Source organism: Microtus oregoni, unplaced genomic scaffold (assembly GCF_018167655.1).
Source record: "Microtus oregoni isolate MIOR12 unplaced genomic scaffold, Mior012 000016F_ref0000370, whole genome shotgun sequence".
Classification (NCBI taxonomy): domain Eukaryota; kingdom Metazoa; phylum Chordata; class Mammalia; order Rodentia; family Cricetidae; genus Microtus; species Microtus oregoni.
In genome coordinates, this window is record NW_024543075.1 from 14207605 (window position 1) to 14222963 (window position 15359).

A 15359-nucleotide genomic window follows, 5' to 3' on the forward strand; every position below is an offset into this window, starting at 1 on the left:
CCTGAGGCAGGACGATTGTGAGTTCCAGGTTAGCCTGGGCTACATAATAAGATGCTATTTCAGAAAGGAGGTAGGCAAGCCTGGGCTACATAATAAGATGCTATTTCAGAAAGGAGATAGGCAAGCCTGGAGTGGTGGTGTGTGCCTTTAACCCTAGCACCTAGCACTCAGGAGACAGAGGCAGGTGGATCTAAAAGAAATACAAATAAACAAGGGCGGACAGAAGGCCTTTCTTACTCTTTCTATGCTGCTGTCTTTTCCTCTCCCTCCTCTCTTTTCCTTCTCCCCTCCCCCCCTTACGTGTGCTCTCTACCTTTGTTTATTTATATCCATTCATTAGTTTATTTATTTAGACATTTAGACAAGGTCTCAATATGATAGCTCTGGAATTTACCATGTAGAACAGGATGACCTCAGTTTGAACTCACAGAGATCTGCTTATTCTGCCTCCCAAGTTCTGGGATTAAGGTATGTGCCATGTTCAATTCTACCTTTTTTTCTCTTTTTCTTGAGACAGGGTCAGTTACCTTCAGAATTTCCCGCCTTGGCCTCCTCATCAGTGGTGGTGTATCCACCACCACATCTGGCTTTTTATGTGGGTTCTGAGGAGTCAAATGCAAGTCTCCTTCTTGAGTGTCAAGCGCTTGACCCACTGAGCCATCTTCCCTCACCATCATCTTATTCTGTCAAGCCCATGGTAAAGTAAGCCAGTGCTTACTTCCCAAGTACCACCACGCCTGCCTCACAGGCTCAGTTTGTCCTCTACTCTCAACGGTCACCACCAGTGACTGCAGCCTGAAAGACCCAAGGGAGCCACAGGTCCAACCACATCGTTCTGCATCAGGCCCCAAGGAGGACGCATCCAAGCCTACATGGCATCAGTCTCAACCTCCAACAAGTTCCAAATCACTCCAAGCAGCAAGTGAGCAACAGGAATAAAGTTTATCAGGTGTTTGTGATGGGTTTAGGTGCTTGACAAAGTCACCAGAGTCGGATTGGATTCTGAGGCCGAGAGTTTAACTGACTTGCCCAGATAAGAGGCCCACAGCTAGGAGGAGGCAGAGTTGGGAGCCAAATCTAGGTCATCTGGAACCTGAAAGTTGCTATGCACCAAGCGGATCTGAAGCTAACTTGCGAGGACAAATCTTTCCTTCTCTAGGGCCTGGGAAATGAACGATGAGAGAAGCAAGCAGAGTCATAGGACGCAACACTGCCCAGTGCCCACACCCACTGCTTTGGGCATTGTAACCCTGGGTCGTAAAATCAGAGTCTATGAAGCTTCCACTCATAAGAAGAGCTGGTGGGAACCTCTTGAGAATTTTTTTTTTTTAGTCTCAAGACTTGCACTTCCCAAGTTCAGAGGCTGTATGGTTGGACTCCTTGCCTCTCACCCCAGATGTGTTACTTTCATTTTCAACCATTAAGCAAGGAGGACCCAGTGCTGCAAGGTGCGTGTTCTAGTTTCAGTTCTGTTGCTAGTACTCAAAGCAACTTTGCAGAGGAAGAGATGTATTTGACTTACCCTGCCAGGTACATCATTGTGGGCAGGAACCCAAGGGAGACCTTGAAACCAGCAGGGAATGCTGCCTGCCGGCTCATTCACAAACTCATGCTTCGCTAACTTTCTACCACAACCCAGCACTGACTGACTGTCTGCCCGGGGTGTGGTACTGCTCACAATGGGCTGGACCCTTCTGCATCAACTAACAAGAAGGCAAGGCCCTACGGACATGTGTGCAGGCCAGTCTGATCTGGGCAGTCCTCCACTGAGACTCCCTTCTCAGATGATTCTAGACAGGGTCAAGTTAACAGTTAATGGTTGCCATTTTCAGCCACTGGAATTCTGACTCCCAAGTTCGAGGTCAACTGTGCCCTCTGGTGGACAGGAGCAGATCTTAGCATTAGAGCCAATGGTTCTTCCGCGGGGGGACTTTCTCATGGAGACTGTATGGATGCTGCATTAGAGGATGATTTTTTTTCTTCTTTTCACCCAGGGTGGTGAGGCAGATTCCTAAACCTGTTGTTTTGTGGGGGAGGGGAACACTGGGAAGAAAGACAAATGTGTGTGTGTGTGTGTGTGTGTGTGTGTGTGGTACAGTGAGGATCCTTAAGGAGGAATGGAAGCTTCTAGACTTCAGTCCTTTCTAGCAACACCCACAGATCTCCTGCACCACGCATGCATAACCCATTTGTGAGTGAAAAATCAAAAAATCCCCAAATCTTCAACGAGACCCCAAAACCACACTAGAGGGTCTTCCTGCCAAGCTTCTCAGTGATGGTGGTCACCTCCGGTCTGTGTTTTGTCTCTCATTGTTCATCAGCAACCTGTTACTAAGCAACACTGGTTTTCTAAGGAGTGAAACAACCATGCTTGTTTGGTAAAACTGCACCTCCAGGCAACTGGGGTCAAAGGTCTTGCGTGCAGCTGGACGAAGGTATGTGACTGCTATGGGTACCTGTGACTATGGGTTGTCAACCTGACAGGATCGAGAATCACCTATGAGACAGACTTCTGGGTGTCTTCAATGAGTTTCTAGATCTGGTCACCTGAGGTGGGAAGAGCCACCCTAAATGTGGGTGTTCTCATCCGTGGGCTGGGGGCCCAGACTGAAGAGAGAGGAGGAGACTGAACATCGGCATTCATCTGTTTCCTGACTGCAGAGGTGACTTCACCAGTTGCCACCAGCTCTGGATGACCTGACTCACCTGTGTGAGGGACAGCACCTCTGAATTGGGAGCCTGAACAAGACCCTTCTTACTTCACTTGTTCCTTGTTAGGTACTGGATCACAGCAGCAAGAAAAGTAGCTAGGAATATGGCCAAGGGGTGTTTCTGTTTGTAAAATAGCCAATTGGACTCTGTGGTAAAATTAGTTGGTGGTGTCGGAAGTCTGGGTAGTGTTTGTTGGGGTGAGGGAGCCTAGGAGAGGCTGGCTGGGGCATCCAAGACCTGACCATTATGTGGTTTTTTTTGTTTGTTTGTTTTAGTATTTTTTTTTTTTTTGATTTTTCGAGACAGGGTTTCTCCGTAGCTTTTGGTTCCTCTCCTGGAACTAGCTCTTATAGACCAGGCTGGCCTCGAACTCACAGAGATCCGCCTGCCTCTGCCTCCCGAGTGCTGGGATTAAAAGCGTGCGCCACCACCGCCCGGCTTGTTTTAGTATTTTATTTTTATTTTTTATTTGAGACAGAGTTTCTCTGTGTAACAGCTCCATCTGCTCTGGAACTTGCTTTGTAGACCAGGTTGGTCTTGAACTCACAGAGATCTGCTTGCCTCTGCCTCCTGAGTGCTGGGATTACAGGTGTGCATCACTACTGCCCGACTCCACTATGTTTTGATATGAGCACTGGCCATAGAAGTGTGCATCTCACGATGGTCCATCCATCTCTGCTATAGTGAGTTCTTTTTCCATTGGTTTTGAGTTTTTATTTTTTTTAAGAATTTTTTATGATTTATTTAACTTTATTTTATGTACATTAGTGTGAAGGTCTTAGATCCCCTGGAACTGGATTTACAGTCAGTTGTGAGCTGCCATGTGGGTACTGGGAATTGAACCCCGGGTCGTCTGGAAGAGTGGTCAGTGCTCTTAACCACCAAGCCATCTCTCCAGCTCCGGTTTTGAGTTTTTAAAACATTGCATTAGGATATCATTTGTCCAGGTTACTGGGCGTTTCTGAGGCTATGATACCCCATAGACTCTGTGCCTGAGTGTCTCATTGGTCCTCACCTTAAGCCAAATTGTGAAGGCTATGTTTTCCAATATCCACCCCCCCCCCCCCCCCCCCGCCCCGGGTCATACATATTTACAACTCTATCAGACCCTTGCTGTGTAGCCTGGAGGTGATGGCTACCCCAGTTTCTCTCCTCTCTTGTCTCCCCAGTTCCCATTACTACTTCCCATTGACTGGACCTGAATGGGAACCACTGTGTGGAAGTGTGGGACACAGGAGGGAGCAGACAGTCCTGGAAACAGGCTTCCAAAGTCCATCTCTTTAGCTCTGACTCTTCCCCCCAGGTCTACCTTCCACGTTCCCACCTCCCGAGATTCTCTCTCTGTTGGGGAGAAAACTTCCTCAACTGTGTGTCAGCCCTCGGCAGCCAGCAGACTGAATGTACGCCCCCTCATTGTTTGCAGAACACTCTCAACTCTCCATGCTCTCAAAGATAACACCTACCACTGAGAGGTGGATACACCCGAAGGTGACCCTTTGTATAACCCATCTCTCTTAGGGAAGGGTTTAACTTCTAATCCAGAGGGGATGGATGGATATGTCCCAGGACTGTAGGACATTGTGTGAGACCCTTAATAGCTGAGGCTCTTAGCCATGCAGCTGCAAGGTTAGCCTGTCGACAGCCTGAGCAAACTTGGACATGAGTTTTCCCCAGATAAATCTTTGGATGAAAAGAGAAACAGATTACCGCTAACCTATTACAGAAGAGCCCGAGCAAAGACCTGGTGGAGCTCACAGGTACAGATAGCGGAACCCTGGGCTCCCCTCGTTACTGTCATTTTATTTTCTCTTATGTAGACAGGTCGGTCAGGGCGGGGGATCCCACAGATTCCTCTGAAAACTGTCAAGATGCTGGGAAAATGAATGTGAAGCTGGCATAGATTGGGATGCCCACGGTTTGGATTTTCAAGGCCTGGGAGAAGAAACGAAACAGAACAAGTGAGACTTTCAGGATGAGGCTGCTGCGCCAAAGACAGCCGCAGAAGGTCCTGGTTCCCAACCCTGGGTACCGCGGAGCAGCCCACGGAGAGCATAAACAAACAACGTTTTAGACATAATCTAGATACAGTAAAGTATAAATCTTTGGGAGCCGTCCCAAGGCCACAACTGTGCTGTCACCTGATTCCAGTCTCCCCTCCTCCATCCCTGCCCCGCCCCGCCCCACCCCACCCCAGGAAACACCTTGAGAAGCCTTCAGAAGCATTAAACCCAGGCCCCACCTGGGCAGCCTTTGTTCTCACCACCTGTGTGGTCTCCTGATCACCAACTGGGGCAGCTCAAAGCCCCAGGTGATTCTAACGCGTCCCCAAGGCCTGAACCCAGAATGATCCTGGTTTGTGGCACAGCACCATTTCCAATAGGGTACCAGTAAGAGCCCCAACCTCAAACCCACAGCCCAAAGAGTCCCTTGTTGGTCCTCTGGCTATTTGGGGACTGTAGCCACCAAATGCCAAGCAGGTACTAAGTCTGCCTAGATGTTGGTACCGCCCTGGGGTTGACGGGGGTTCTGGCCTCCTGGGTTAGCTAATGGGAGGCAGATGGCCTGGGAAGGATCTCAGAGGAACTGATGAGCTGTGACACCTTACGTCTATATGTAAATACCTATTGACATTTACAAGATGGGTCTGCTGTGCCCGTGGTTTTGATTTGTTAGCCATCCACAACCACTGGTATTTGTTTTAGGAGGTTTATCATTGGTATCATTTAGACCGTGCTCATCCTTAAGAAACTGAAAACAATCCTCTGATAGATCACTGGTAACTCAAAGATAGGAATGCCCAAAAGGGGGTGAGGGAGGGAACGAGCTAAAAACAGAAGAGAAAGAGGAAAAACCAGACAAGGGGGATGCTCACGTGGCTTTTGCAGCCTGGCTTGATGAACCCAAACTTCTGCGTGATCTGGTTTGTCCTGAACTCCTGCCACCTGCCGTCCACCAACGTCTGGGCTCTGATCTCATACTTCACCAGGCGCTCAGCTCTCAGGCTGATGGCGCTGTGCTCGCAGATGGGGGAGGGGCACTCCAAGTCCGTGTGTCTTATTCTCTGCAAAGAGAGCGGTCCGTCCTACGTAATCCTGTGGCCAGGGTGACCAGAGCTAGCAAACAGTTCCTGGCACACAACCTTCCTGTTCCATTCTATACAGATAGCATGAGGCCATTCTCCAGGAAATTATGCTGGAACCCCGTGACATCTGAGACCTCTCCATATGCAAACCACTTTCAGTGGACGAGGGCTTGGCTATCGAAATCAGGCTTCCTTATTGTTCTGCTGGGATAAAGCCCCAACAGTGTATACAGAAGGGTCAACAGTAGTGTTCCATAATTCATCTCTTCTGTTCAGTTAGAAAGACGCCTGAGGGCCTGGTGACTAAGAATGGAGGACCCAGGAAGAGAAGGGACTCGCTGTGGGGACGCATTGGGAGGTGGTGACCACACTGGTACTAAAAGTCAGATTTCATCATTTACTCGTTCGTTCATTCATTCATTCATTCATCCACCCTCTGATTCAATCATTTAAAGCTCCCCTAGGCTCTAGGCATGGTGACTGACAGCAGAAACAAAGGGTCACGTGAGAGATGGTTTCTCAAGGAGTTTGGGATTTAGAAAAGAGATTTGTAAGCAGATCCTAAATGGAGTACAGCAGTCCTCACCATGTCCCCATTATTGTTACTCCCGTCACTGCCAAGTATTTCAGCACTGGGATGGGAGCATAGCTCCATGGTACAGCGCATGGTTAGAATACACAGGGCCCTGAGTTCCGTCCCTAACTACCACATTTCAGATAAAACAAAACAGAAATAAAATATACACAATGCTGTCTATGGCAAACCTGTTGCAAGCCCGTTGCATGATTAGAACCTTTAATACTCCGAGGTTGGTCCTCTTGTCTTCGTCTTAAAGGCAGGAGGTTCATGGGACTTATAATAGATGCAACTCGCCCTGCCCTTAAATGCTCTTCTTCAACCTCTCCTAAGGGCTCCAGGAGAACGCTGAGACGTCACTCCCTCTCCTGATCCCCCAGATGTCCCATACACTGTCCTGTGTCACTCCAGACAGACTCATCTCCTCTCTCACATGTAGGCACTACCTGTCGCTTCTTCAAAGAATGACCGTGGGTCATTCAGCCATTATGTACAGACTGAGGATGATTTGACTCCCAGGACAGACAAGCCGAACCCTGACTTTGTCAAGAAGCCACATGACGGCATGAAAGGGAAGTCACTCAGAGTGGACAGCCTCGTCTACTATGGGTACCGACCTCCCTTGCTGGCTGTGAAAATCTCATGGCATCGCATACAGGAGTGTGAACGGAGCTTTATGACATGGTCTGTGTGAATGATGACTAATGATTCCTCGATTCCCTTTAATCCCGTATGAATCGGGTGGCCCTGAGTGGCTGTATCAGAGGTGGGCCTTTACGGTGCTCTGGCTTCTTACCTGCATAGAAAAACTGTAAGAGGTAGTATCATGTTTGATTCCCTTTATCTCAAAGAAGTATCCATATATAGAAATCCTTTCCGAGTAAGTGGTGTATTCCTACGTTGGGAAAGAGAAGCGACCGAATGAGAGGGAGATGCCGTCAGGATGCAAAGGCGACTCACTCAAACTGTCCCTGCTCAGACACTAACTTCTTCCAACATTTACGGGGGAGAAATAATGAGTTAGGTATGGTCTTAAATGACACATGTGCTGCAGTGGGTTTTGTTCCAGCGTGATGGACCTATGAGACGTGCCACAAAAAATCCACTTTGGTGGGTCGCTGCAACCAGATACGGGATCAGCTAGACGTAGGTCCCAAATCCCTGAAACATGAGTTCTTTTAAGATCCCTGCTAATTACCTTTAAGTGGTATTAAAATATAAACATATGTCTATTGTAACAAGCCTAAGACAGAGCACAGTTGCCAACCCCAGGCCCTGTCCTGTGACTGAGCACTGAAATGCCTCACATTGGAGCTTCTTGGCCAACCATGGTTTGACTGAGATCCGCTCACCCAGCTACCAGAATGAGGCAGGTCTGACCACCTAGGCTGGAGACTTGCTGAGCCTTTCATACTTGTCAGTCCTTGTGTGTCTGTGTGTGTGTGTGTTTGGGGGCCAGTGGGGGGATGATTAGCTCATGGTTTCCCCATACGCTTCTTGCTTTTAGGAAGAAAACTCAACTCCCAGGAAACCTCTTCCATCCTGGGAAAAGTGGGACCATCGGTCACCCTAGTGGGAAAATTTGGATCACACATATCAGATCGCTGACTGGTCTGTTCCAGTCCTCTGTTTTATGAACTGGAATCTCTTAGGAGTGTGAGGGCTCTACTACCGGAGGTCAGAGTAGTCACGGGTAGTCCCGTGGAGACCCTTCGCTCAGAATAGAAGGGGTGTCCCTTACCCTTGGCTGGGTCGAGTTTTCAGTACCTGCCTAAAGAGTAGCCCAAACCTCATGGCTTGTGTGGAAAGATCGTTCAGGTGGGCCATGTTGCCCCCGCTCTCCAGCTGGAAGGGAAGTATACACAGCTTACTTGATGCACGAGAAAGCACCCCTTATCACTTCCCATCCTTCCACTCCTGGACCTCCAGGCCCCATGGTTTTAGCTTCAGACATTTACTGAAAATCTACCATCTACAGGAACTGTTCCCAGAGTTTCCAGAGTATGTAGAGGAGAGAGGGAAATGGCTAAGCAGTGTGAGCAGGGAAATAAAAGATGCACGCCAACAGCATTGTCATGTGAGGGACCATGTTCACGAAATGAAGAGTGAGCAGGCCCCTGTGCGACATTCCACAGAGAGGACTGGAAAGTGGGGTGTGGGCTTCAGGAGCAAACCTTACAGACAAAGATGGAAGGAAGGATTGGGCAGGGCCAGGGGCCGGAAAGATGGAGCTGGGAACTTTCTCAGTGTTGTCTCTTTGGCCACTTTTAGAAAAGAGTTCTGAATTATATCCTAGAGAAGCAAGGACTTTCCACAGAGCTGCCCTCTATCGTGCGGGGAGAAGGGCGCTCGGAGGGCTGGCTCCAACATCACAATAAGTACTTGTGGAACTGGCTGAATTTTAACTCGTGACTCATGCATCTTCAGAACTCAAACACTGCCCCGCTTCATCTGCTGGAAACGTGCAAGAAGCAGGGCAGCTTGGATGGACAATTCACAAAGCAGGCACGTGGAAAACACTCATGTTTGCCGGTCGGAAAAGAAATGAATATTTAGGGATGAGATGTCATTGTTCCCGACTCCGTTAACAAAAGCAGCTTGAGATTTAAATGCTCCAGGCTGCCAAGTGTGTGCACAGCGGGGCGAGTATTTCTTCCTGGGGACGGAGTCGCTTGGTCCCAACATCTATTAATATGCACCAGGGACAAAGCTGTACATACGCCATAGGGCCAGCATTTCTTCTGTGGAGAATCTCCTACAATCAAGTAATTCAAACTACAGAAAAAAAAAAAAAACTAGTATGTAGAGTGGGTTCCCCACTGAAAGGCGTTAGAGACAATGGAATGTGGACAGGGGCTATTGTCTTTGGGGGATGGTCTGAGGGTGTTTTTTTCTCTGTAGTTTGAACAGCTTCCATAATAAGCACATTCATGTTTGTGTCTACTAGGGCATAGGTTTGGAGGAAGGTATAACCATAGCTCTTCAACCCTGGCGAAATTTCCAGATTGGAGGCCATGTGGGACCTCACCCTCTCCCCTTCCCCTGGAGGAAGCTCCAGCTATGCCCTGACCTCAAGAGGCCCAGAGATTTCAAATGAGGACCGTATGTCCAGAAAAAGCAAAACTGAAGGGGCAAGATAGTTTGTTAAGCCGACTCACCGCGTGATAATGGTTGGCTGTAACCCGGATCAACCAGGACTCAGGGAAGAAATTAATGTTCCTTAACTCCTCCAGATCCTTCCCTTAAAGAAACACAAGGGGAAGTGGTTATGGGCTTATTCATAACACAACCTCAAATGTCTGACTTACAGAAAGAAAAAAGAGCCTCAGGCAAGCAGAAAGGGCTAGGTTATTTATTTATTTTTTTACATGTTTGTTGTTAAAATGGGAGACCAATATCTAAGAATCACTATGGCTGCATGCAGAAGTCACTTATTTTTTAATACATACTCCAAATTTATACTTTTTTAAGTTTTTAATTTTTTATTGCTTTTATTGAGCTATCCATTTTTCCCCACTTCCTTTCCTTCCTCCCCTCTCCCCTTCCACCCTCCCCCTTCCAAATTTATTTTAAAAGAAAAACAATGTACGGGACCAAGGAAATAACCCAGCGGTCAGAGTGCTTGCCACGCAAGGGTATAGATTAGAGTTCTGGTGGACACTGTAGTCCCAGAGCTGCGGAGACAGACAGGAGATCCCTGGAGCAAATTGACCAGCTAGACCAGCCCAATTGGTGAGAGACTCTGCCTCAATATATAAGGTGGAAAAGGCACATGTTTGCATGTTTACACATATATGGGCATGGATACACACACACATAAACACACCATAACACACACACTTATACAAAGAAACTTCAAAAAGAATAAAATAATCACTCCAAACTGAAGAGCAATTTCAATTTAATAAGAAATGTCTTGTACTATTTATTAAAGTTTAAGTTAGCTGGATGTGGTGGCTCATGCCTTTAAGGTCAGCACTTGGGAGGCAGAGGCAGGAGGATCTTTGTGAGTTTGAGGCCAATCTAGTATACATAGTGAGCTCCAGGTCAGCCAGGGCTACATAGTGAGACTCTGTACCAAAAATCAAATAATACTAGCATTTAAGTTCTATGATTCTTAGAGAAACATGGTCTCAACAACCCTGCCAGAGCAATCACTGCCAGATGAACCTTCATGGGTTCTCAGGAAACGACATTAAAGTAGAAGGTAGACATCAAAGCCCCCGAAACAGGCCAGGCAGGGCCTTTCCCTTTGAACAATCCGCCACACACTGCCAAGGTTTTTCCATCCTCTTGACGTTATTATCAAAAAACATTACAGAGAAGAAGGGAGGCAGCTACTTAGGCTGTGAACTGTTTCTGGCAAAACTGGAGAGATAGCTAAGTGGCTCTGTGTTCCTGCTGCCCTTGTGGAGGACCTGAGTTCAAATCCAGCACCTTCAACAGGAGGCTCAATTATTGCTCTAGCTCCAGGGGACCTGATGTTCTCTTCTGACTTCTGCAGGCAACTTCACCCTCCGCTCCATAAAATCAAAAATTATATATAGGGGCTGGAGAGATGGCTCAGAGGTTAATTCCCAGCAACCACATGGTGGCTCTAACCATCTGTACTGAGATCTGGCGCCCTCCTCTGGCGTGTGGGCATACATCGAGGCAGAATGTTGCATACATAATAAATAAATAAATCTTAAAAAAATTATATATATATATATATACATATAATCTGCTTCTGACGAGGCATGGTGGCACACACCTGTAATCCCAGCACTTGTGAGGTAAAGACAAAAGAATCAGAAGCATGAGACCAGCCATAGCAAGTTCAAAACCATTCTGGGTAAAATGAAACTAATGAAAATAAATAAGATTTATTTATTTATTATGTATGCAACATTCTGCCTCGATGTATGCCCACACGCCAGAGGAGGGCGCCAGATCTCAGTACAGATGGTTATGAGCCACCATGTGGTTGCTGGGAATGTCTCAGAAAACAAAACAAAGCCGGGTGGTGGTGGCGCACGCCTTTAATCCCAGCACTCGGGAGGCAGAGGCAGTTGGATATCTGTGAGTTCGAGACCAGCCTGGTCTACAGAGCTAGTTCCAGGACAGGCTCCAAAGCCACAGAGAAACCCTGTCTCGAAAAACCAAAAAAAAAAAAAAAAAAAAAAAAAAAAAAAAAAAAAAAAGAAAACAAAACAAAACAAACAAATCAACAAAAAACCCAGCAGTCATTGAGATAACTCAGAGAAAAGGGAGTTTGCTGTCAAGCCCGATGACCTGAGTTTTCAAATCCTCAGGATTCATGATGGAGAAGGAGACGCAGACTCTTGTGAGTTGTCCACTGATCAGCTTCTGTTTTTATTTCCCTCCACACTTTCCCAGAGTCCCTAAGATTATCATAAATTACAGAACACACCATCCCCTTGGTTCCGGCATTTCCAGTCTCCTGGCTGCAATCCTTGCCTGGCAGGGGGCCGGGGCTAAAATGATGTTATCAATGTCACTAGAGCATCTAGAAGCAGCTTGCAGAGCTCCTGACTGCATCAGCCACTCCCAGGGTTTCAGCTATTACCACATCCACAGATCTGAGAATGGCTTTGAAATCGTTCTCACAAGTCCCTTTAGGGGAAGCTCTCGCAGCAAGTGTCTTCCTGAGCTGCCCACAACATATGGACAATATTTTCCTCCTCTTTCCAAATCCTGTCACCTTTTCTCGACCCAGAGCATGAGGTCCAGTCAACAAAAGCCTAGCTTAGGGCGTAGACCTGGAGCTTTGGGAGTCATTGAACAATGCTTCTCAACTGCATTCAAATGAAAAAAAAAAATGTGTCCCTGGTGTATACAGTGAAGGAAACATTGAGTTAGTCTGTAGGAAACGTCCCAGTGTGTGTCATAAAGGGGAATTGAAAGTGTCACCCCCGAGCCTGTTGTACCACATCAGTCCAGCCAATTCTAAAGCCAATAAACGGCAGTGAACTCTTCTGGTCTCATACTCTGCTTGGTATTCACCGCAGGGGTGGGGGACAGGAAATAAAGTTGAGGTTAATATGCTTAGCCTGAGCATGTTAGCAACCAGAGACAGAGTAGCTCACAGATGGGGGGAAAAGGAGAGAGCCAGGCTGAGTGTGGCTTTGCAATGAACTTTGACCTCTAAAGACTGAGGTCCAGTTGATGAAGGAGCTGGATCCACAGTACAGAATCTGGGAAGCCTGCATTTCCTTCTCCGGAGGAATGCTTTAAGAGAGAGTCAGTTTCTCTCCCAAAATGCCAAACAAGTGACATAGAAGCTAATCCCCTGCAGCAGCAGTGACTCAATTAGACAGCCTTGGGTGATGGGTGTGTCCTGCAGCTCAGGGGTAAAGTGCTTGCCTAGCACGCATAATTCAACAGGTTCAGATCCTCAGCACCACACAAATGAGTGTAGGAAAACATCTGAAACCCTAGAACTCGGGAGGTGGAGGCAGGAGGATCAGAAGTTCAAAGTCATCCTTGACTATATACTGAGTTTGAGGCTAGCCTGGGGTATATGATACTCTGTCTCAAGACAAAGGAAAGAGATGGGGGGTGCTTTTGGTGGTGACACGAGGCTAAGGCAGGAGTCACAAGTGTGAAGCCAGGCTTGGCTGTCAACATGACATAAGACTTGCCTCCCTCAGATTGGTAAGTAGGTCTGTCTGTGGGGACATTTTCTTGATTGCTAATTGATGTAGGAGGGCCTGGCCCACTGTGGGTGGTGCCATCCCTAGGCAGGTGGACCTGGGCCTTATAGGAAAGGTAGTTGAATGTGAACCTTGGAATAAGTAGGTAAGCCACTTTCCCCATGGTGCCTTTCTCTGTTTCTGCTTGAGTTCCTGCCCTGGTTTCTCTCCCTAACAGACCTGGAAGTGTAACCCAAATATACCTTTCCTCCCTAACTTGCTTCTGGTCATGCTATTCATCACAACAACAGAAAGCAAACTGTGATGGCCCTTTCTGCCCATCATGCTATTCACGGAACTTCTGCTTATCCCCCATTTTACAGGTGGGGTGACTGAGACGGAAGTCATACATCTTGAGAGTGACCATCCCAAGGAGCATTCCTGCGGCTTCTGGGGGGTGTCTGAGACAATATCTGCTGGGGGTTCATCCCAAAGAGCCTCCCCCCCCGCACACGGTCACCTAGGTGGTGACACTTACCACTGGTGATGCCATGCAGACGCAGGCAAAGGAAGAGTGGCATCCAGGTCTGTCCTGCATCTCGCTCCAGAAAGCAGCACTTCTTGGGAAAGCTTGGAAGAGAAGAACAGAAAGTCTTCAGAGAACTCTCTGGAATGCATGAGCTGCTGAAAGCCATGACCTAGAGACCAGTGGTTTCTGCAGCAGGGCTAGAACGAGGCAAAAGCGTGGAAGCAGGGACCATCTAGACAATACAAAGAGATGAGTGGTTACATTCCCCTCTACTTCTGAGCTGTGCACATAGTAGGTGCCTAGATTGTGCGTATTAAATGATTGACAAGAACATAAGCCAATCGCAGGGAATTTACATTTTCTTGAGTTTCACAAATCTGTGGAACAGACAAAGTAAGTTTGGTCAGCTCCATCTCACAGAAAACTGAATCTTGGCCAGGCTTTGCACCCCAGAATCGAACATCTGACTCTTTAACGATGTGGCCCTTGCAGGAAGAACCAAATTAGGCCTTTCAAAACATTGCTGGTAGAATTAGGACAAACCCAAGAACCAGCTATGGGTCCCTGGTTTCGCTACTGTTTTGTGAGGCCCTGTGCCAATGTTAATGCTGATGAATTGCAACACAGGCTGAAAGTCAGGAATGGGTAGAGAAGGTCAGATTCCCAGGGAAAGATGTGCTCATGGGGACCCACACCTACCGCTCTTGACATAAGGGTATCAGTGATCTGCAGCTTAAATAGAGTCAGATGCAACCACACAGGGAGAGGCCAGGCCTAGAGGGAAGCGTGTGGTCCTCAAACACAGAAGCCATAAGGTTCCCAGTTTGCTACTCTGCTGGGAGTGGAAAGAGTGCTGGAGGAGACCCAGGGCCTGGTCCTCCCTTTGGGAAAGTACTTGGGCCAGAAGGACTGTCCTCCAGGTCTTCGCTGGACAATCATCCTGTCTCAGAGAACTGGGGAACAACTTCGAGACAAGCACTTGAGTTCCATAACCCTGGGAAAGTGCCGAGGACATGCTGCTATAGCTGAGCTGAGAGGCCATGGTCAGCCCATCAACCAACCAATATGGAGGCCTGGAGTCAGGCACACCATGGTCCACTCCTGGCCTGGTCACCCGTCAGTCATGCGACTGAACCCATCTGAGCTTAATTCTCCTCTGTGGAGACAAGAATCACGTGTGTCTGGTTGGATGGGTGGGAGAAACTGAGGTGACGGTACTTGGCATGTCCTTGGCACAGTTGCTGGAACCCAGCAAAGTCTCCTGTCCCTAAGTCCTCCTGGGACTCAGGCGTCTTGGGGACATGGCGCTGCTCCTGGTGGCATTCATCCCCAAACACATAGAGATCCACTTAGTTGGCAGCCTCTGATTTTCTAAAATCTCAAAGGGGCTGAGGGGTGTGACCCGCACTCTGGAACCAATCAACTTCACTCTTCTCCTATGGCTTGGAGACATCCTCTGTCTAGGCCGCCACACAGGTCTAGCCTAGCACCTTTCTCCCTGTCTTGATGATGACAGCAAACTTCCATCGATGTCATAGGAGGAGTCCACGAATAAGAATATAAAAATGTAGATTCCAAAAATCAGAATGTAGAAATAAAGAAATATAAAGTTGTCAGCCTAGGAGAATGAGAGCAGGCTGTCAGCGGCTTTCTCAGCAGTTTAAGGATTAACTATGAACAGTGGGTTACTCTGCTTTACAACCCATAGCTCTATTTGTGGGGCTGAAGCAGCTTTCCGCTCTGCAAACTGAGGCTCGGCTTTTAGATTCCGCCTCCCCCCCCCCGCCCCCCCCCCCCCCCCCCCCCCCGGCCACTCATGACCAG

The 15359-nt window shown here is 47.9% G+C and overlaps 1 protein-coding gene across 1 annotated transcript in view; it reads right to left on the reverse strand.

Moving 5' to 3' along the window:
- Positions 1–4575: 4575 nt before the first annotated feature.
- The window catches only part of Btbd16 (BTB domain containing 16), a 47977-nt gene continuing 37193 nt past the window's right edge, over positions 4576–15359 (reverse strand). Inside the window, exons 10-15 of the mRNA XM_041667097.1 lie at positions 13545–13636; positions 9530–9612; positions 8139–8216; positions 7168–7266; positions 5585–5773; positions 4576–4644 (exon numbers count right to left, since the gene is read on the reverse strand). Of these exons, the coding sequence (XP_041523031.1) occupies positions 4576–4644; positions 5585–5773; positions 7168–7266; positions 8139–8216; positions 9530–9612; positions 13545–13636 (610 nt within the window). The remainder of the gene's footprint in view (positions 4645–5584; positions 5774–7167; positions 7267–8138; positions 8217–9529; positions 9613–13544; positions 13637–15359) is intronic.